This window comes from Panthera onca, chromosome A3, assembly GCF_046562875.1.
Source record: "Panthera onca isolate mPanOnc1 chromosome A3, mPanOnc1 haplotype 2, whole genome shotgun sequence".
Taxonomy (NCBI): domain Eukaryota; kingdom Metazoa; phylum Chordata; class Mammalia; order Carnivora; family Felidae; genus Panthera; species Panthera onca.
The window spans coordinates 136,565,801-136,588,548 of NC_138341.1; the positions used below are offsets into that span (position 1 = coordinate 136,565,801).

The 22,748-nt window shown below is 47.3% G+C and overlaps 2 protein-coding genes across 9 annotated transcripts in view; one reads left to right on the top strand and one right to left on the bottom strand.

Annotated features, from left to right (window-relative positions):
* The window catches only part of PHACTR3 (phosphatase and actin regulator 3), a 214,898-nt gene extending 204,412 nt beyond the window's left edge, over window positions 1-10,486 (top strand). For all 5 annotated transcript variants that reach the window (XM_060621361.3, XM_060621356.3, XM_060621370.3 and 2 more), the window contains 4 exons: window positions 3,923-3,984; window positions 4,979-5,119; window positions 7,360-7,436; window positions 10,319-10,486. In XM_060621361.3, the coding sequence (XP_060477344.1) occupies window positions 3,923-3,984; window positions 4,979-5,119; window positions 7,360-7,436; window positions 10,319-10,334 (296 nt within the window). In that variant the 3' untranslated portion in view covers window positions 10,335-10,486. The remainder of the gene's footprint in view (window positions 1-3,922; window positions 3,985-4,978; window positions 5,120-7,359; window positions 7,437-10,318) is intronic.
* Window positions 10,487-17,560: 7,074 nt separating this feature from the next.
* Window positions 17,561-22,748, bottom strand: part of SYCP2 (synaptonemal complex protein 2) — a 67,375-nt gene continuing 62,187 nt past the window's right edge. For all 4 annotated transcript variants that reach the window (XM_078443890.2, XM_078443896.2, XM_078443895.2 and 1 more), the window contains exon 39: window positions 17,561-22,684. In XM_078443890.2, the coding sequence (XP_078300016.2) occupies window positions 22,607-22,684 (78 nt within the window). In that variant the 3' untranslated portion in view covers window positions 17,561-22,606. The remainder of the gene's footprint in view (window positions 22,685-22,748) is intronic.

Here is a 22,748-nt window from a genome sequence, read left to right on the forward strand (position 1 = left end):
GGGTGGGAGTTCTGACGGCCGCAGAGGTCACGGGCAGGGTGTGGACAGTGTCAGAAAGTGTAGGGAGGGGGACGTGGCACCAGGGCGAGACAGGAGGGGAAAGGAAGCCCACACCTCCAAGGAGCGCAGTCACGGGAAGCCTGCCCTGGGGGTCACAACTCCGTCTCGGGGATCCCCTGCCCCCCCCTCCCCGGCTCCACCCGCATGGGGGTCCCCAGGTGTGTGATCATCGGTGTCCACAAACTGCCTCGGCAACAGAGGGAATGCTGTTCGGGCTCCTTAGAGTCCACGGTGGTTCCGGGCAGTCAAACCCCTTTGGAAGTGTTTCTCAGATAGCGTTTCTCAGATAGTTCACTGGTCCACAGACTTTAGTTTTCAAAACATTTTCTGCAAAAAGTGTCTTCTCAGGGCCTGGATTCCTTAAAGTGCTTCATTGTTTTTCGTCTTGACATGATGCACACTACAGATATCCTCTGAGTTTGGTTTTTTATTCTGCGAACATCTTGTCACAAAGTTAGGGCAGTGCCCACGCTGACTCTGTGCCAGAAGCCAGGCGGTGGACCCTCCTGACGGTCTGGGCTCCGAGTCCCTGCTGATCCCTGTCTCCTGTCCCTGCCTGGGCACCTTCACCTGCCAGGGGGTCCCCTCCTTCGTAGGCGGTTGGAAATATTTCACCCTATGCCGAGGGATTGCACGTTTCTGTTGTCAGATTTAAGATAGGGGACCTAGTCTTCTGTGTTGTATCGACTTGGTCACGTCTGGGGATTTAAAGAAGAACTTGTCATTGATTACCTGCCTAATCACATAGACAGATGAGAAAGTCAAGCTATTTAAGTTATCACGTATTTGAATTTTTTAAAAAGCTTATGTATATTGAGAGGGTGGGGGAGGGTCAGAGAGAGAGAATCCCAAGCAGGCTCCATGCCGTCGGCCCAAGGCCCGATGCGGGGCTCGATCCCACAAACCACGATCATGACCTGAGCCGAAATCAAGAGTCAGATGTTTGACTGACTGAGCCACCCAGGTGCCCACCCGCCCCCCAAATATCTGGTTTGTTAAAAATCCCATCCCTTACTTATAAGGCTGCTAAGTCACAGGTGTCCTTAAAGCAGCTCGGAGCTGGTGGGCGAGGTGTGGACTCACTGAGCAGCCCTGGGAGGGGTCTGCTGCCACCGCGGGGGGCAGGGGGCGGGGCTTCCCAGTGAGCTGAGGGGGCTCTGCCTCCGTGTGGACCTCTCCCCTGCTGCTGGGGACACCAGGTCCTCTGGCCAGTAAGCACCTGGGATCGCAGCAGCCTTCACAATCAAACGTCAGAGCCTTAAAAATAGAACCGGTGCTCGAATAGAGGGGGTAAGTGGCTACGTGGAACTTCCTGCACTCACCTTCTGTGAGAGGAAGGGAGAAATGGGCTTCCTCCGCCGTGGCCATGGCGATCCCTGCTTCGCCATCGAGCCGGCCACAGTTCAGAAGCTTTTCAAGGCCCCTGAGTGGGAGTATCTGCGGATGTCACTGCTAGTTCATGGCGGGCGTTGGCTCTGTTTTGTTCAGCACACAGCATATAATCACGGGCCCCCGACACCGGCTCCAAACGTTCCTGCTACAGTGCGTTTCCTACCTATAATCACTTCTTAGCATGTTGTCACGTCGCATCTGCTCCCCTCCCAAGCGGGGAGCTCGTGACTGACTGCGATCGGGTCTCAGGGACACTTAGAGCTCGGCCTGGGTTGTTATTCCTGGATGAGACGCGGAGGCCCCTTTCCAGGTGAAGGCACCAAACCTGATACGGCCGCCTTGGGCCCCCCTGCTGTGCCCGCCCGGTTACTCGTTACAACGTTACAACGGAGTCCTGTGGTTTGCACCGCTGTCCCATTTCCTTGGCAAAGAGGTAGAGCCGCAGGCTGCCTGGCTCCACGGGCCAGTTCTGGCCCCTGCCTTAGAAGCAGCAATGCATCTCTGATTATTTGTGGAAGAGTCGAATGTGGCTGTCCAAGCCGCCGGCACTCTTTCCGGACGTGTGGGTGTGGAGACCATGGTCATGGGTCCCTTGTTGTGTATAAGGCTGGGGGCCTTTCTGGGTCTCGGAACAAAAGGCCCACAAAGCCATCGCTAGGTGGAGCTCGGAGACAACCTGGGGGCTCGGGCTTTGGGGAAGGCCTTGTTGGGGTCAGTGCCCAGTAGAGCACCTGGCGCAGAGGGGACCCTGCTGGGGAGGGGACCCCGCCTTCCAAGACCAGCGCTCCAAAGCACCGTGACCTTGGTGATGACGTCGCTGATGATGAAAAACAAAGGTCTGGTTTTCTGTCCCTGTACTGCTTGGACTTTGCCCGTGGCCCGTTTTTCAAGAAATCTGAAAAATTCGCTTCACATCACCCCTTCAATCCCTCACGGTTGGCCTTGAATGGATACTTTCACCATTTTTTTCTTGACCGTATCATCAGCTTCCTGATGAGACCTTGCAACTGTGGTTTTCTTCTGGTTTATCACTTGGATTAAAAACCAAGAACATAACAGGGTTTCATTTCCTTTTCTTTTTTTTTTTTTTTTTTTTATTTTTTTATTTTTTCAACGTTTTTAATTTATTTTTGGGACAGAGAGAGACAGAGCATGAACGGGGGAGGGTCAGAGAGAGAGGGAGACACAGAATCGGAAACAGGCTCCAGGCTCCGAGCCATCAGCCCAGAGCCCGACGCGGGGCTCGAACTCACGGACCGTGAGATCGTGACCTGGCTGAAGTCGGACACTTAACCGACTGCGCCACCCAGGCGCCCCTCATTTCCTTTTCTAAAACATTCAAACAGGAGATAAATCTCCCTTTTCAAAAACTTTCTGAAATGTACACTACATCCCGCACCCAGCCCCGCAAGTGCACACACGTGCAGAATGTCTTAAGTAAAGGCGGGCGACGTGGGGTTGCGTCACCTGCGGGCAGCGGGCTCCCTCCCCTCCCTCCCTTCCTCCAAGCAGCCGGGTTTCTAGGAGTGAGTGCTGGCAGGTGAGCGTCCCTTCCCAGAATGGGTCCCGAGGCTTTCTTTAGCAACAGAGAGTGCCAGAAATAGGACATCCATTATCTCACATCCCAGGGCAAAGCCTGCGTTTTACACCGCAGCTCCCAATTCTCTATTTTTAGCTCCCGGGTGTAGGTACGAGGACAGCTTGAATGTTAATAGTAACAACTCAGCAGCAGAGCCGAGCTCCGTGAGGCACGGAGGCTCCTTTAACAGGCACGGCGTGTAGAGTGTGCTAAGCGTGCTCGTTTCTGCCACGGGGAGTCGGCTGGGTTCGTGCTATGTTTAGATTTGAAATACACCCTGGAAGTATAAATTCCAGGCAAGCCCGTGTTGCCCAGAGTCTGGAGAGGTTGTTCCTTGTCGGATGTTGGCTGGCGAAAAGTCCGCATACCTCGGGGGGAGGAGAAGAGAACAGCAAGCAGGGACAGTTCTGTTAGTATCCGCGTATAATATTCATAGATGATATACGTGAGTAGACCTGTGTGTGCACACTCACTCGTCCCACCAAAACCGTGCGTGCCGTCTACGTTCCTGGACGTAAAGAGATGCGATATTTGATGAGGGAAGAACTCCCTGCTTCTCCTGCAAATAAATGCACAGCCGAGGGGGGCCAGCGACCGATGACCCTAAGGAAGGGCAGGAGGGAGGCTGGGGTGGGGGCAGAACAAACCCCCGCGCACGTGTCTCTGTGTGGCAGTGAGACCACGGTCTGAGCCGTGGCTGGCGGAGTGGAGGAGAGCCAGCTGTGACATGGAAAAAAGTGCCCCCCGTGAGGCGTCCTTGACATCCCGCCTCAGCCACAAGAAAGTGGAGGCCGTGAGCTCACTTCTCCACCAAAAAGAAGAAAGTCTAAACCCATTTTTCTTTTTCTTTTCTTTTTTTTTTTTTTTTTTTTCTGTGTTAACCTTTCACAGAAAGGAACGATCAGACAGAGCAGGAAGAAAGAAGAGAAATCAAGCAGAGATTGACAAGAAAGGTACTGTGATTTAAGCGCCTTTTACGCCCTGAATCTCGAGGGACAGGCGCGCTGGAGAAGAGCCGCCTGGGCGGTGCTGGGGTGGGTGAGGGGGGGCGTCCCTGTGTCACTGGACGACGTCTTCCTGGCCAGCAGCGGATTCACTCCCCAGTGCCCCTGCCACCCCTGCTGTGACCCTCCGTGCCCGCGGGTGAGACCCTTACCGGGCACAGGAACAGCTCGTGTGGCGGGACAAGCCCGATGCCGTCACCACTTATGTCCAGGGATAAGTTTTTAAAGGCGTTTTTCTTCATCCCCCTGGATCTCTACGCGGTGCCTGAGAAGTGCACCCCTGGGTGCCAGCGTTCGGGTCCCTGTGACGCCCTTCGGCACGTTCAGTTTGTCGAGAAGCTCCTGATGGCAGAAACTTCTTATTGGCGTCCGGGCCGTGCATCAGGGATGCACACGGCCAGGGTGAAGTTGGCCCCGGCCAGCTTGGGTGACAGCTGCACAGTCCCATCTGGTTCAGGGTGCCCACCGTGTCTGAACTCGAGCGTCCTGGGGGCTCTCTGTGCTCCGTAGTGATGACGACGTCTCGACCCACGGGCTTCAGGTTCATCGAATATCCTTCCTGAGCTCGACTTGCGAGTCTGGTGTGGCAGCGACCCCTCTGTCGGGGACTTTTTGTCAAGAGCTCCTCTAACGAGAGTGGAAGAGGCGGCTGCTGGAGTACAGCTTGCTCGCCATTCATTCGCCGCCCTTTCCCTGAGGCTGCGCGGTGTACAGGGTGCAGCCAGGCTCCTGGGAGTGACCCCTCTGAGGGAAGGTGCCGGGGGGCTGCAATTTAAGAGCGTGTAATCTGAGCCTTCACGTGGGAGACTGTAGGCATTAGGGTCATTCTACTTCACAGTCGCAGAGTTTCCCGCTTACCTATAGAAACGTGTTTGTTCGGAGTTTCCGGAGAAAGCTGGTCTGGCAGGTGATAATAGCTCACTGTGACGCTCTTGTATTTCAGCTTAATCAGAGACCCACAGTTGACGAGCTAAGAGACCGAAAGATTCTGATACGGTTCAGTGACTATGTGGAGGTGGCGAAAGCTCAGGATTATGACAGACGGGCAGACAAGCCGTGGACACGACTGTCAGCGGCCGACAAGGTACAGAGCAGACCCGTCTGCTGGTCGGGGTAGGGTGGGGTATGGCAGCATGTGATGAGGGCAGGCCACGACATGCCAGGGAGTTCGTGCCTGGATGGTGGTGAGCGGGGTTCTCGCACAGAGAGTCCTGACACCCAGGCTCTCTCTTCCTTCCTGAGTTTCTTCGTGCCGGCACCGCTCAGTTGGGTTCGTACCCGAAGAACTGAGCCCCGAACGCCACGTGATGTAGGGTTGTTTTTTTTAGTAATTTTTTTTAATGTTGATTTTAGAGAGAGACAGAAACAGAGACAGAGTGAGCGGATGAGGTGTAGAGAGAGAGGGAGACACAGCATCCTGAAGCAGACTCCGGGCTCCAAGCTGTCAGCACAGAGCCCGACGCGGGGCTTGAACTCACGAACCGCGAGATCGTGACCTGAGCCGAAGTCGGATGCTTAACCCACTGGGCCACCCAGGTGCCCCCATGTGGCGTAGTTTTTTTATATGTTTACTTCTTTGTCTCTCATATATGGTAACATACAAACTTGCAGTCTGATTAAGTGGTCTCATGTTACAAGGTCGTGAGGGATGTTGTCACATACGTGAATAGCCAGGTTGCCCTGAGGTGTTTTTTTTTTTTTTTTCCTTAGAGAGGGGACCCTACCAAAGCGGATGCCGCCAGGTCTGGAAATTAAGCCTGTGCTTTGAGCCCCGTTGTTGGTCTCACAAAGCCAATCTGGGGTCACGGCTGTGTTTCCAACTAGGGGGCAATGTCTGGAGACATTTCTGGCTGTCACAAGTGACAAGTGCTACTAGAGTGTAGCGGGTGGAACGCAGGGATGCCACTAAACGTCCCGTAATGCACAGGATGGCCCCACAACAGGGAATTCTCCAATCCTGAGTGTCAAGAGTATGGAAGTTGAGGAACTATGGTCTGGATGAACCAAAAGCAGGCAAGGCTGGAGGAAAAGAGGCAGGGGACAGAGGTTTAAACAGACTTAGCTACAGTGAGACAGAGAGGGGTGAAGAGAGGGAGACAGCCGAGGCCCTCAGGAAAACCCTGGCAGTGAAGACAGAGGAGGCTCTGGATGCGTCCAGGACTGGTCCGGTGTGAGGTCCCGGGAGCCTCCAGGGCAGTGTGACCTGAACGCTCTGGGTGCGGGACGAGAGCAAGGAAGCAGTGGGTCCCAGACACTAGGGGACGGAGCAGAGGGAATGGACGTTCACCCAACCCTCGCCCTGTCCTGGACTGAACCGGCCTGTCTGGCATTATTATTTCATTTAATCCTCAGAAAGTCCCCGTGAGAGATGTGTCATTATCACCCCTATGGAGGTGCTATCGGACAGATGATTTGGACGGGCTCAGAGGGTATGTTCCTGTCCATGGTCCCATGCTGTGGACGGACAGGACTGAAGCCTCATCCCCTCTGGCCGCTCATGATTTTACAGCTTTTAGGAAGAGCAAAATCATTTGCTCAGCCAGCGAGTTGGCCGAACGTGCTGATTGTTCCTTGTTCCCCGCGTGCGGACCGTGAATAAGTGAGGTGACATGTAAATGCACGCAGGTGTCGCATCCCCTTGGCCAGGCGCAGCCAGCCGGCAGGCGGACCGAGCCTCGGCTCCCTGGGCGAGGGGAGAAGCGAGCACGTCTCTGGCAGCACCCGGGTTTGAGCGCGGGAGGAGCGCTCCCTGGGATCCCTGGCTCAGAGCCTCTCCCTGCCCCCTGCTGGCCCCTGAGGGTTTATGTGAGGGAGTGCACGGTCCCAGGGGGCAGGGGACGGCTGGAAGAGCCCGAGGACCCGCCCTGAAACACTGCGATGCGCCCCCCCCACCCGCGTGTAGCCACGATACTGTTTTTCACGTGACACCAAGCCTGACCTCATGCTGAAATTAGAATGGCTTCTCAATGATCTAATTGCAGAATTCCAAATAAGTCCACCAAAAGCCCGACCTCCTTCGTGAATTTGGTGTCCCTACTTCCTGGAGTTCCTAAGCACGTGCCGGGGCCACCTGTCACAGAAGGTGGGCGTTGTCTTCCTTCTCCAACATAGCAAATCAATTCACTGACCTCTTCCCGGACACCAGCATCAGGGCCGTGCACGTGCTAAGAGGCTGAATGCTGGGCCACAAGTGGTTTCTTTTTCTTTGTTTGAACTACATTACAAAACACCAGAACTCAACCAGGCTGGCGAAGTGTTGTTGAGCCACAGCCAGGGCACTAATTTCCTATGTCGGCTTCTTCCTGTCCTGTGTTTACATTTCAGGCAGCCATTCGCAAAGAGCTCAATGAATACAAAAGTAACGAGATGGAGGTCCATGCATCAAGCAAGCATTTGACAAGGTCAGATTTCCAGATGTTCGTGTGGATTTCATGGTACTCACAACACGGTGTTCCTTTAGAAAGAAAAGATAAAACGCCACAGAGATCTATGTAATTAGGCAAACGGATCCCGTATTTCTGCCGAGAGACGCACTGAACAGACGGTGCGCCTGCTTCTTGGTCACGGCTCCTGCGGGCTTGGGGGAAGGTGGCGTGTAGACCGTGGGTCCTGGGTTTATTTAAGTAGTTAACGTACGGTTGTTGTTTTTTAATGTTTGTTTATTTTTGCGAGAGACAGGGAGTGCCCGCGCCAGTGAGTGAGCAAGCCAGCCGGAGTGCGAGCAGGGGAGGGGCAGAGAGAGAGGGAGACACAGAGTCCGAAGCAGGCTCCAAGCCCTGAGCTGTCAGCACAGAGCCCGACACGGGGCTCGAACCCACAGACCGCGAGATCATGACCTGAGCCCAAGTCGGACGCTCCACCGACTGAGCCACCCAGGCGTCCCATGTTTTTACCTTTAGTGCCTTCCTCCTTAAATTTATATTTTAGTTATGTTTTATAAGATAAAAAAAAGAAAAGAAAAAAACTAAAACAGTAGGACTTTTTTTTTTTTTTTAATATTTATTTATTTTTGAGAGAGAGAGAGAGACAGAGCACGAGCAGGGGAGGGGCAGAGAGAGGGAGACACAGAATCCAAAGCAGGCTCCAGGCTCTGAGCTGTCAGCACAGAGCCGGAGAAGGGGCTCAAACCCATGAACCATGAGATCATGACCTGAGCTGAAGTCAGAGGCTTAACTGACTGCGCCACCCAGGCGCCCCTTAAGTTTATTTATTTTGAGAGAGAGAGAGAGAGTAAGCAGGGAGGGACAGAGAGAGGGAGACACAGAATCCGAAGCAGCCTCCAGGCTCCGAGCTGTCAGCACAGAGCCCGACGCAGGGCTAGAACCCACGAGCCGTGAGATCATGACCTGAGCCAAAGTCAGATGCTTAACCAGCTGAGCCCCCCAGGTGCCCAGTAGTTAATGTACCTTTAAGAAGAGCCTCAAAGTAATGTGAGCAATCTGCCAGCACATTAGCTCCGCCTCCTGTGAAGGCCAGACGTCCCCACTATAGAACCCCACTCCTCAATACTGACAGGAGGCCGTGAAGTCTCTCCCAGGTACTTGTTCCTGGCTTGAATTTCTGTTCACGTCTTTAACACGAGCTGATGCTTCCCCATCACTCACGTATTTGAGCACCTGCCATGTGCCAAGTGCATCTACAGGTGCTGAGAACGTAGCCCTGCATCAGCTAACGGAGGCCCCCTCTGCAGGGAACCTCTGTTCCGGTGGGAATACACTGGCCTTCATGCATGCCCAAGACTTTCCGCTTCAAGGTGAATGCGCTCCGTGTTCGTGTGATCATAAAGATGCCATGGGGTGGCCTCTGGGTGACGCAGCGGCCCTGGCTCACTGGCTGCGTGTTCGTTGCATGGCCACGAGTCGTAACGCCCGATGAAAGTCCTCCTGTTTAATCCTGACGAGTGTGGGGGTGTGGCTACCAGCCTTCACCTGAACCAGTTCCCGTATCACTTCTCCCTTGGCCTCAAGGCGCTCCAGCCCCAGATGCAAGGAGAATGGAAATCCTGGGTGTAGATACTTCCTTAAACTAAAATAGTGGGACTCCTTGGGGCGCCTGGGTGGCGCAGTCGGTTAAGCGTCCGACTTCAGCCAGGTCACGATCTCGCGGTCTGTGAGTTCGAGCCCCGCGTCAGGCTCTGGGCTGATGGCTCGGAGCCTGGAGCCTGTTTCCGATTCTGTGTCTCCCTCTCTCTCTGCCCCTCCCCCGTTCATGCTCTGTCTCTCTCTGTCCCAAAAATAAATAAAAAACGTTGAAAAAAAAGAAATAAAATAGTGGGACTCCTTTCCTCTTCTGGTTGTCCCAAGGTGGCCCCTGCAGTTCTCTAAAGCATTCCGTCTGTGAGGTCAGTGCGGCTGTGGAGCAGAGGCAGGTGTGATGGAACTCTGTCCCACAAGGCAGTTTTAGGACGAATATATTGAGGGAGGAAGTTGAGGTTGCAAAAGCAGGAGAAAATGATACAAATAAATAGTTTAAAAAACTTTAAGGTTTCCCTCCCCCCTGACTGGCATACGTTTGGCAGGAATAGATCGTCTTAGTTTTGATTATTCAAAACACTCAAAAATGTTTAGGAAATAAACCGTGCCCAGTAAAACCAAAGCTATTTTTAGTGATCACCCTGTGTTGAAGAAAAAGGCTGTCAATTATGACATGGTCTTCTGGATGTTAACATTTAATACGTTTTCTCATTACACATTATTAAGGGTTGTTTACCAAAGAGATCTATTTTCTCTTGTAAGCCCTGAATGCCTTTCTTAGATGATGGGATTTTAAGAGTTAACCCCAAACCTGGACATCAGGAAACAGTGATAAGGTGGTATATACCGCATGCCAGCACTTGGTATAAATTGTTAAAAGAACACCACCAGCCACATGAGATTTTCTTCAATGTGTTCAACGTCACCACAAGCACGTTACCAGCTCTACCGGAATAAAACCAAACCACAGCTGTACTAGGACTTCCAATAGTTTGTTTCATCCGTCATTTCATTACTTCTACCGATGTAGCAAAGCCTTGGCCTTTTCTGTGCACACCAAGGGCTTGGCAGGCAGCCCTTCAAACGGAGTTTTAGGAAGTCTTCGGAATTCAGCGTACAATTCCTTTGAGGGCCCAGCGTGGGCCTGGGAGCCGGGAGCCCTCTGGGCCCCCCGCTGCTTGACGCAGAGCACGTCCATCCTTGGGTCTTATATGGTGGATGTCTGAGCAGCTTTTAATAGTGGAAGGTTTTGGCCGTTTTCACTTAGAAGTGTACAGCCTTAAACTGTTTTGTCTTTTCGTAATTCCTAGATTCCACAGGCCATAGAGATTTTCTTCTGAGAAGAATTTTTGTTTAATTTTTGATACCAACACTGAACATTCGTCAGGGAACTTTCCTGAAGTTCAGCTCCAGACCCCCTGCTGTGTCAGCGCCAGGAGCAGGATCACGCGGGCAGGTGGTCTGGGCTGTGCTCACCTGTACGAGGAGAAACCAGGGGACGGCCTTCACTCTCTGGTGTCTGAGGGGTAGGAACTGTCGGACCAGTTACGACCCAGAGTCGCTCTCCCAGAAGAAAACTGTCCTTTGCCTTTGAACCTTGTTTCGCAGCCCTGCGGTGAGACGGAGGGCGGGCGACGGGCAGGCGCCGGCACCCCTCCGGGCCCCCGACACGGGACGTGCGGCACAGTGACGTTCAGTATTCTGTTGGAAAGACATTTTTATTCTGATCACAGTTAATTTGAGAACTCTTTAAGTTCACGTTATACAAAATTATTTACTGTATTATACTTTTCTTTTTTTATATAATGTCTAACAAAAAAATACAGCTGCAACATTTTGATTCCTGTTAATTTTGTTCTTTAATTAAATGACTACTTATTGCAGGCAACGAACCTGGGTTTTACGTTTTCTTGGAGGTGGGATGAGAGAGGTGTGTTAGATCGGAGATCTGTGATAGAAGTCCAGTTTTCTTACTTTTGAGCCATCAAATCCAAACACGTGAAAGAGAATTCCAACTTTGTGTGCTTTTGTTTTGTAAATTCTGGTAGCGTATGTGGTTTGTGCCTTGGGAAATCAAATTATCTTTGTCAAGTTAATTTGAGTTTACGTATCATAGAGAAATGACCCTGGAAGTAAGTACCAGCTCGGCGGGAGAATTCTACCACGATGAAGATGAGGCCCTCTTTAAGGGTATCTTCAGGTTTGCATTTGTAAACACTGTTGAAAACCGTTAGAAGAGACAAAGGTTGAGATGGAGTGGAGATTATAAAGAGGAAAGTTACCCCAGCACAAAGGTAAAAAGGAATGTTGGCACCAAGGGGGAAAATAAATACAAATTAACGTTCCCCGAAAGGTAGTTTTACTTGGCCTTTGGAGAAGTGTCCTCACAGAAGAGAGCCCGCCTGCCCACCCGAGAGCCTCCGGAGACATGGGGAGGCGGGAAGCCCGGGGCTCGGAGCATGCCTTGAGAAGCCTGCAGACCCTGTGGCTTAAATCCCAGCTCTGCGCTGTTCACCAAGATTCCGACTTTCTCTCTAGGAAGATCATCGCTCTCTCTGTCTCTCTCTCTGTCTCTCTCTCAACACATGGCTGTAATTTCTAAATGCGGGAACAGCACCCGACATGTTGTATGCATCTGGCGAATGTTACCTGCTCGTGGGGCCTGCCAGGGAGCCCTGGAGCAGGTGCGTGTCCCCTATGACTTCCTCCTGCACACACGGCCTCACTGCTTCCCACGACCCCTCCTGCTCAACTGCTTTATGACCGAAGCGGGTAGGGTGCCCGTGGAAGCTGCTCGGCCCTCGTGGCAGCACTCTGTCCTAAGGGACAGGCGCTGGATCCTGGCTGCTGGCAAACACAGTGGTAGTTGGTTGAATTCGACTCTTTGAAAGCAATCGCTGTTGGTCGCAAACTTCCAGCTACCTCTTAACTTGCTGTGTCACCTTCTGTGAATCAGTTCACTTCTCGGAGCCTCAATTTCTTTGCCTGTGAGACGAGATGATATGTAAACATTCTCTAACCAGAAGCCTGGTTATGCTTTTGCGAGCGTTTATGTGTATGTATATATATATGGTGTATTTAGCATATACCTATATTTACTGTATTCATAAGCCATTATTTGTAGCCAGTCAACCTAAAGTACATACTAGCAGCTCCCTACTTTGTTTTATTCCGTTTAAAGTTATTAGCTGGGGCCCAGATTGTGTAACACTATGATTTCCATCTCTTTCATATAGAAATACCCACCTACTTCTTATGAAATGAGGAACAGAGAGGGGTCCTTCTGCTCGAAACCATCCTGGCCCCCAAAGCAGAAGGGACCGGTACTGTTTAGAAGATGGCTAAACTAGGCCTCTGGTTAGAGGTGGCTCAGCAGATGGGACACGTGTTCAGGTAGTTTTGCCCAAGTACAGTTAGTTCCGTAACTAATGGGTAAATTCAAAAGTTAAGATACAGGATACCCGATGGAGGGTTTGGTGTGGTTCAGGCTCGAGGGCTCTAAGATATCCTAAAACCAGAAGACATCTTCACTGTAATCAAAATTTTTAGCAACAGTATCTAACTTCTACGTTGTCTTAATCATAAACTGTTCCTTTAAATTGTATTTCTGAAGTTCACATTCTTATCCTAGAGGTCAAGAGATGAACTGAAACCATGAATGGAGTGTGTCCACCCTGCACTAAGGAAGGCTCTGGTATGCCATCTCGAATGTCTCTTATCCTGTCTGGAGGAACAAGATGAAAAAGCAGCATATAAATCTCACGGAATGGGTGATACACATGCATGTGTATATAAACGCACATGTGTTCGATAAATTTGAGGAGAAAGTGTACGTACTTAAGAGCCTTGAGACTTAGGAAAAACCACGTCTGCCTTCTTATTCAATAACAATCACATACAGTGTCTGAGTTATCACAGTTCTCCACAACTGGGAGGCATTAATGAGGTTTTTATGCATTGACTTCACAAATCATTTGTTCTAATTTTTACAAAATAAGATCAGCTATTAAAGTAACAACATGAAGTCGTTAAAGAAATTGTTTTTAAGCAGTTGAACAGATTTAAAAACCATAATTGATTATTTTATGGGGGAAATTAAGTCACTTTTAGAAATACCAAGTTTTAATCCAATATAGGAGAAATAGTACATTATAAGTCTTTGTAAAAACTACATTTTTAAACATTAAAAGGGGCTTTGAAATTATACATGAATAATTTTGAGACAACTGAAATGTCTAAAGCCCCCTGAACCCAAAACCCTAACATCAAGAAGGCCATCTTGTGGAAATATGTGGTAATTACAAGTCTAAATTCTGGGAGATGAAAATCCAAGTTTTTAGCTACATACCCACAGTTCTTTAATAGCAAATTCAAGTCCAGTAATGGATAATTCTATTGATTATATCATTAGTCTCACATGCTTCTAGTCTCCACTTACCCAAGTTCTTTTCCAGAGATTTTTTTCAGTTTTTCGTGTGAAAGAGACCTCTGAGATGTTGATAAGAAACTGAACATGTTGAGAGTCCAACAGAACATATGAAAATATTTCTAAACAGTGAATTACCATAAATTAATTTTTCTGTGGACTTATTGATAGTGATCTCAGGAACAGATCACTAGCTCATATTTAGATGATGTTAGACTGAACAATGGAAAAGCTACTAGCTATCAGGTCCACTGCTTTATGAAAAACAATCTTGTTTTATGTTTAGAATAATAACTTTTAAGTCTTTCAGTTGAGATGAAAGAAGGTGAACAGGGAAATTCTAAAAATCACACTTTCTTGACAATAGGCAATGGGAGAGAAAGCTGGATGTGGCATAATGCTAATACTTAGAAACATGCTATTATATATGCGTTATTGCCTTCTAAATGCATTTATTCTTTTTCAAAGATACATATACTGGAAGTGTTATTTCAGCGCAGGTGTGTGCCCTGAGAGAATGGTCCATTCCCTGCCTTCCACCCAGAGAACCGGGTGACACTGGTGACCCCCGGTGTGGCACAGACGGTCTCGGGAACACCTCACACCTTGCTCTTACATTTGTTTGTTGCTACTATTTCCTAATGTGTTATTGTGATCAGAATTCTACTTTCGTTGTTTCCTCATGGGAGTTATGATTCCTTGTCTGCTTTCTTGAACTTTCCACTCGCTGTTAAAGAACGGAGTATGAATTCGTGGACGGTAACCGTGAGTGGGTTACCGGCCAACAGGTGGTGTTGACAGCTGGGTGAAGAACTCCCCCCACAGCTGGGAGCCTCACGCCTTGTGCTGAGGTTGGAGCCGACTTCGTCACCGGGGACCTCCAGTTTACTGTGGAATGAAGCCCTGGACGGAACCCGCACAGTCGAGTACCGCTCAGAGGGTCTGCTCGCCGTCTGTGGTATCAGGATGTGGTGGCATCTGGGGCTGTCTGGTAACGTCTGTAGAGCCAAGGATTTACGTGTCTGCTTGGCTATACTAATGCCGCAAAGTTTCTCTTTCTTCCACATGTTCTTCTGGAATAGTTACCACTTTACGGCTCGGTTGGGTCGAGGAGGTGCGATACACCTACACCAACATGGTGTTAAGTTGCAATCCAGGTAAGAAATATAAATTATTGGCTATAATGATCATTTATTTTTAACGTGTTTGAAATAGGAGGATCAAGAAGTCGTACTTCTGTGTTAGTTAACTAACATTATCATTAGCCTCTGCTAATGCAAAATTGACTTAAATCACTATTTTTGTTAAATAGTAAGATACATTAAGAAAGAAATTTATAATAAAGAAGAGAGCTGATCTTTAAAAGTTTTCTTCTACACTAGGGGTCTTGCAAACGACAGCCCACAGACCAAATCTGGCCTGCCTTTTTTTTTTCCTTTTAATGCCCTGCAGGCTAAAAATGGATCGTACATTTTTAAACGGTTACAACTTGACATGTTTATACAAGACCTATATATATATTCTCAAATGCCAGAGTCCTGCTCCATTAGGTCCAGGGGTTCCCGAAGGATGAACAGCGTCGGCGAAAAGGTGAAAAAAAAAATAGAACAAAAATAAAAATGAACACAGACCACAGCAGTGCGTTGAACTGGCCGCTTTATTGTGGCAAACGTGGCATATTTGTTGGCAATTTCCTTGTACTGTGCGTCATCTATGTTTTCTGGCATTACCGGATTCTAAAAATGTTCCTATGGATAATCACCCTTTAAGGAATAACATGGTAATTTTCTCATAACGTTCCCTCCTGCCCTTTGCTTATTAATTTCTTACATTATTTTCATTATCTACGTTTATCTATAATCTATAAAGCATTTGCCTTGCTGTTTTCATGAAAGGTCATTTATCTCTCAACACCTCAAGTGGAACAGTTACAGGGACATGACCTCTTAGTTGTTTCCCTGAACCACTTGTGGCTTGAGGAACAAAAGTGTTCGCCTCGGTCCAAGGTGCTAGAAGGGGGCCAAGAGGGCCTTAGGAACCCACGCCTTACACATTCTCAGAGAGACAATGCACCTAGGAACTAATGAACCATTCTGTACCTTAACCGACTAGGCTCAGTCATCATCTGGAATGCCTCCTGGGGGCCAAGCGGGCCTAGGGGTTGGAGTAACTTGTGCCCACAGATACACTCCTTTGTTGCCAGAGTGGGACTTTCAAATCCATTTGTTCCTTCCTTGGCTGGGAAATGTATGAGGCTATCCTTCCTTTGGGTAGAGGAGTCTTTATAGGGGGTGGCAAGGGCTAAATGTAAGGCCACACAGTCTCCTTGCGGAACCTTCTTTCTTTCCCAATGGTTCTTTTCCCAGGGCAATTCCCCAACACATAATTCCCCAGGTACTTTTGTTAAGGCAAGATTACATAAAAGCCGGAGTACAAGAAGCTTTACTGTTGGCAGGCTGCCCTGCAGTCCCGATCCGTCCACCGCCCGGGCCCTGCCATCAGGCCGGTTGGATAGCTCGGCTTCCGGCACTCAAATTTTCCTATTGGTCCACAAAGCCTAAAACATTTCCTGTGTGGTCTTTTAGATAATTTACCAACGGCTGCTCTAATTTTTCTTAAGTTTAAATAAATATAGAATAGAAAATGTTAAAAATCAACTACACAGAACAAAGCGAAACAGCTACATTGTTTCTAAATAAGCTTAAAACTGTTTAAACATGAAATCTGTCCCAAACATCAGTATTCATTGTAATCTCATACTGACAGTACTTGACTTGCATAAAATGCACATTTTATTAGGTGAATAATAAAGGCCCTATTGATGTTAAGGCAGGCATTTCATTAGTGTGAAAACCCTCACCCTCCAACTCCCTTGCATTTAAAATTAATGCTATTGCAGCATAAACCAAAATTATAGTATCTGAAGTTCAAGATAGCACAACAGACAAATCTCATTAAAAACATCTGATTCCTGGGGTGCCTGGGTGGCTCAGTCGGTTAAGTGCCTGACTTTGACTCAGGCCATGATCTCCTGGTTCGTGGGTTCGAGCTCCCCATCGGGCTCTGTGCTGACAGCTGAGAGCTTGGAGCCTACTTCCGATTCTGTCTCCCTCTCTCTTTGCCCACCCCCTCTCAAAAATAAACACTAAAAAATAAACATCTGTATTCCTGGGGGGGGGGGGGGGGCGGGATGTACTGAATTCTTTTCCTCTAGATGTTATTTTAGAATATTTCCATGGATGTTTTGACCCGATGTGTTTTAAAACCTCCCCAAACTAAACATTACAAGCCCAGCCATAAAAAAAATATAACTTCTTCTTTGATAACATCTATGCACAATTGATACCCCTACACATTTCTTCCAAGGGGCCAAGCAAATGGAAGTCCCTAGGATTCTGCATCACTACCTTGAATTTCATTTTTAAGTAAAAGGAAAGGGTTGATCTCTCACTCATCTGTGTCTAGAGTGGAGCACAGTATGTGTCCTCTAACAGAGGCTCAAGTGGCTGATTGGCTAATATTTTGTTATCAATTTTAATGGGAATGCTGCAACTCCATAAAATTTGAGGGTCTGAGTTTTAGGTACATTGGCCCTCTCTGGTTTCAGTAAAGTCCTATCTAGAAATGCTACATTTGTTCACTTGTTCACGTTGTTGCAAGCTGGCTTTTTAGGGCACTTTTTAGGTTCTGGAAATAGTGGTGTAAGTTACTGTTCACAAGTGGATAAGACAAGCTTCCTGTTCTTGTAGGATTTATAGGAGTGGGGTTATGGAAGGGAAGAAGAAAGAAATTTCTGGAGTGATATTAACATTAACAGGATTGCGAGGGAAGATCTCTCTGAAGAGGTCTCACTTACGTGGGACCTGAAGGACAGCAAGTTCCTGGGAACAAAGACTCTAAGGTAGGAATGTGATTGTTCAAGACACGTTGCTTGAAGTCTGAACGAGAGGAGTAGGAAATAAGGGTGAGGAAAGGGACAGAGGCCAGCTCACGTGGGGACTTTTAGGTCCCGCTATAAAGGCGGGTTGTAAAGTGCAAAGGACACCTCTGGAGAGGTTTTGTGGGTGGTGGTTTTTCATTTTGAAGTAAAGTGAGGTGCAATTCAGACGACCTAAAGCTAACCATGTTGAGTGCACTTTGGTGGCATTTAATACACTCACAAGCCCATACAACCGCTGCTTCTATCTAGTTCCAAAACATTTCCATCACGAAGAGGCTCTGTACCCTTGAAGCAGGTTCTCCTCAGCTTCCCCCTCCCCCAGCCCCTGGCAGCCACTCATCTGCTTTGTCTCCGTGGACTTACATATTCTGGAGATTGCATAATAGTCCAGTTCTATGGTGTAACCTCACGTTTAGTTTTTCACTTAGCATAATGTTCTTGAAACTCGTCTACACTGTAACACGAATCAGTATTTCTTCCTTTTGTGGCTGAGTAAATAGTCCATGTGTAGATACACTACATATGTTTATTCATTTAATGCCCACTTGGGTCGTGTCCACATGGGCCGTTGTGACTGGTACACATTCTTAGGTATTTGTTAAATATGTCTTCAATTCTTAGGGTAGATACCAAAGGGTGAGATTGCTGAGTCATGGGATAATTCCACATTTAACTCTTGAGGAACCACCAAACTGGTTTTCACAGCGGCTGGTAGTAGTTTACTTCCCCAGAAACACGCAAGGGTTCCAATTCTTGCACAAGCTTGCCAACGCATGTTTTCTGTTCCTTGACTCTAGCCATTCTGGTGGGTGTGAAGTGCCATCTCGTTATGGTTTTGACTTGCAATTTCCTAACGACTGATGATATTCTGTGCATGTTCGTGTGCTGGTTGGCCAGGTGTACATCTTCCCTGGAGAAATGGTCACGCAAGTCCTTCGCCCATGTTTTAATTGGGTCATCTGTCATTCTGTTGCTTAGTTGTAAGAATTCTTTACATAGTCTCAATATTAGATCCTAATCAGGTATGTGCAAGCATTTTCTCCCATTCTGTAGGCTGTCTTCTCACTCTTATTAAAGTATTTTTGCACAAAGGTTTTCATTTTTTTTTTTTAAGTCCCATTTGTTTTATGTTGCTGGTGCTTTGGGTGTCTTATCTAAGACTCCACTGCTAAATCCAAGGTCATGAAGACTTACTCCTATGTTTATTCCTAAGAATTTGTACTTTCCTAAGAATTTTGGATCAGTTTATCTTTTATGTGTGTGTAAAGTCAGGGCACAACCTCACTGTCTGGCATGGGGCTAGCCAGCTGTCCTGAGCTATGTGTTAAAGATTGTTCGTTTCCCCACCAAATGGCTTAGCACTCTCGATGAAACTCGGTTGGCCACAGGCGAGCAGGCTTACCTCTGGACCACCGTTTCTATTCCACTGGCCTAGGTATCTTTCCCTATTGAGGCACTACACTATTTTGATTGATGCAGCTTTGTAGTTAAGTGTTAACATTACAAAGTGTGAGTATTCCAACTGTATTCTTTTTTTGAGGTTGTTTTGCTTTGTGGGGCCCCTTCCATTTCCATTTGATTTTTAGGATCAGCTTTTTTATTTCTGCAAAAAGGTCATTGGCATTTTGACAGGGATTGCATTTAATCTGTAAATTACTTCAGAGGACTGCCATCTTGACAATATTAAGTTTTGCACTCGACCACAAGATGTCTTTCCACTCACTCAGATCTTTAATTTCTACTGACATCTCATGGTTTCCATGTGCAAATCTTTTACCTCCTTCATTAAATGCATTCCTTTTAATGTGCTGCTGAATCCAGCTTGCTGTTATTTTGTGGAGGATTTTTACCTTGTGTTCATAAGGTATACTGGTCTGGAGTTTTCTTGTGAGGTCTTTAATTTTGGGAGCAAGGGAATGCTGATCTCATAGAGTGAGTTAGGAACGTTCTCTCTTCTATCTTCTGGTGTTAATTCTTGTTTAAATACTTGGTAGAATTCTTTGTTGATTATGGATTCAATCTCTTCACGTGTTATAGGACTGTTCAGATTTTGCTTCTCCTGAAGTAAGTTTTGGTAGTTTGTGTTTCTAGGAATTCACCACTTTCCCATGAATTATCTAATTTGTTGCCATATGACTCTTTATAGTATTCTCATGATCCTGTTTCTTTAAGGTCAGTGGTAATGTCCCAAATTTTCATTCCTGATTTTAGAAATTTTAGTCTTCTGTGTATCTCAGTCTAATAATGGTTTACCAACTTTTGGTTTTGATTTTCTATTGCTTTTCTATTCTGTGTTTTTTTCTTAAATCTCCAATATTTTATTATTTCCTTCCTTCTAACAGCTTTGGGGGTCACTCTTTCTCCTAGTTTTTTAAAGTTGGGTTACTGATTGGAGTTCTTCGTTTTTAACTTCTATAAATTTGCAGCTGTAAACTTCCCTCTCAGTGATTTCACTGTGTCATAGAAGTTCCAGGATGCTGCATTTTTGTTTGTCCCAAAGTATATTCTCATCTCCCTTTGATTTATTCTTTGACCCATTAGGTAAGAGGATGCAGTCACTGGAGTCTCAAGTAAGGAAGTGGCACGCTAGGATTTATGACTTAGCAAGAATATATTGGCTGCAAAGTAAATAAAGTATTGTGGGAGCACGTGTGTGAGTGCTGGAGAGCCATTCAGGAGGCTGGTATGGTAGTCTGTGTGAGAAATAGTGACACTGTCAATAGTAGTGACTGTGCAAGTGACAGAAATTACACATTTGGAACATACTTGGGCAGTAAAATCCACAGGATCTGATCAACTAAGTGGCCACTTAGTTTCAGTTAAGGGAAAAAGAGAAATCAGAAATTCCTTCTAGGTTTTGGCTTGCATAGTCGGGTGGCTAAAAGCGACATTTACTGAGATGGAGAGACGATGTTTATTTTTCCTTTGGTGTTGAGAAGGAATGCCAAGGGAGAGAAATCAAGGGTTGTTTTGAGACCTGAGATGCTTGTTAGAACTGTCAATAACGAGTGTGTATGAGATGCTGATGTCCAAAGCAAGGGCCAGAACCTGGATACATCTGGAAGTCATCAACACAGAGATGGTGATTATGTGGAACCAGATGCAGTTACCTAAGGAGGAAGTATAGATTGAGGAATGAGCCCCACATCCAGAGGTAAAGGGGAAGCCGGGAGCGAGACAAGGAATGGAAAATATGCCAGGCCAAGTCTGGGTGACAAAGCACTGAGAAGCTGAGTTAAGAAGAAGATAGAGATTAAACTTGGTAAAATCAATCACTGATGATTTTCATAAAAAGTCGTTTCGGGGAAATAGTAAGTAAAGCAGCTGGGCTGAGGGAGGGTGAAGCACAAGCAAGAAGTGTACAAGCTGAGATAGTAACTGGGGAAAATTCTTTCCCTATGCTCTGTGTGGAGGTGAGTAGAGAATTACACGGGACGGGCAGCAGTCAGAGGGGAGCTTGGTGCTAAAGGCCTTATTTTGTTTTGTGTGTGTGTGTTAGTAAGTGTGGGCTACACACCCTGCAGAGAGATGCCAGAGACGGTCAAATGCAGAGCACTGGTGGGGACGGTCCTTAAATGAAGAGGCACATGTGCCACTGGAACACGTGGGAAATCGGGAAATGCCGGTATTGGCAGGTAACAGGTCAGAATTCAGGGAGCAAGGATGGGCAAGTGGGAAGTGAGGCCCTCAGCTACAGGGGGAAGAACGAAGGACAGAGGTACTGAGATGCAACGATACTCCGGAAAAGAGGCAAAGCCAATTAAAAGGGGCAAGTGAGGATTGTCAAGCAGCCATTTGAAATGTGCCGTCCTGACGTTCAGGTTGTGGAATGAGGGGTGTGAATTAGCGGATGCAGCGAGAGGAGAGAGTTCTTTTCGACTGAAGAGCCGAGAATAGGTAAGGAAGCAAAGACAGACAAGGAAGGGAACAGGCTTAGCGGAGCAGTGGTGGCGTCAACAGCCCAGACCACGCTAGACAGCAAGCTGGAGAGACGCGACAAAGGTCGGCGCGGTAAGAAGGCTGGAAACGGAGCTTCAGAGGGGGAGCCACGACTGGCACTGGCCAGCTCACAGCTCACACTCGGGCTGGCGTCCACGTACAGTGAGTGTGGCCGCAGAGGAGGTACGCAGGGAGGTGGGTCGTCAGGCGAGCAGCCCTCATGTCTCGCAGGGCAACTCCTCCGGGCAGTATTTACTGTTGGACGGCTGTCGCGGTCTCGTGCCATAAAATGCCTGCTACCCTATCAGTAACGGAATAAAGCTAAGACGGAAAGGGTTTGCCTCTGCTTGTCCAGACTGAGAAAAGCCACTTCTAGCATGCTGCTTCAATGCTGGTAGTAGCAAAATTCTCTGCTACCATTAAAATAGTGAGTGAGGCTGCTTAATTTCATACTTCAGATGTCTGATTGTACAAGGATGTTTCGTCTGATCCGATGTTCGTAAAATGGGGAAATGATTCATAACATTTTATTTATAATCCTTATCCAAGTGGCACAGCATTTATTTCAACTTTAATACATTAAGTGTATTTTTATATTCTAGCAAAATATTATTATAGTGAATAGGAGCTTAAAAAGTACTTGTCAAAAGAGCATGCTTAGGAGTTAAGGTATCTACCTGGAATTAAAATACTTAGAAAATACAGTAACTCTTATAGGCTGTTTAATGCCTTCTAATACAGGTGCCATAACTGAATAAATACACTCTCCAGCAGTGGGCCAGAAGTACCGACTCACACTCCGGTAAGCATCTGAAATCAGAGGCTTCTCCCCCTTCTCAGCAGGGCCAAGTTTTTATTGCATGTAGTATACTCCGAACTAGTAATACCTTATATTTAGTCCAAACTGTATTCATTTAAAAGTACATTTTCTATGGTAAGTTTTAGTTTATTAAAGAAACTAGTTTTGTGAGTATAGTTAACTCAGTAAGATTTGTCTGTCCAACATACATAGTCCTACAGAAACAAGCAAAATTCCTTGTACTATTTGGTTTTCCCAAAATTTTTCCCTAAAAAAAGAACAGTACTATATAGACAAAGGTCTTTTGAGGCTGGAGTCATGTTAGAGTGGTTCTTTCTCATCCATAAGACAACAATTTCTTTGGATTTGGAGGCTCCTACAAAAGTACTCTTGCCTGGGTGACGTCTGTTTTTCTCTCGGTAGAGCCACTGTGGGATTTCCTGGTATACACAAAAAGGGGTAAGTGGCTACAACTAATCGCTAACACCCAGACATCACACATGAACGTTTCTTTCATGAGCCATGAATAATGACATCAGTCCTCTGCGTACGTTGAGAAGCTCCTCTTCTTGCTATAGCCGGGGAGGGGGGGAAAAAAATCACACTTAGATTTTAAACGATCACTATAAAACCATC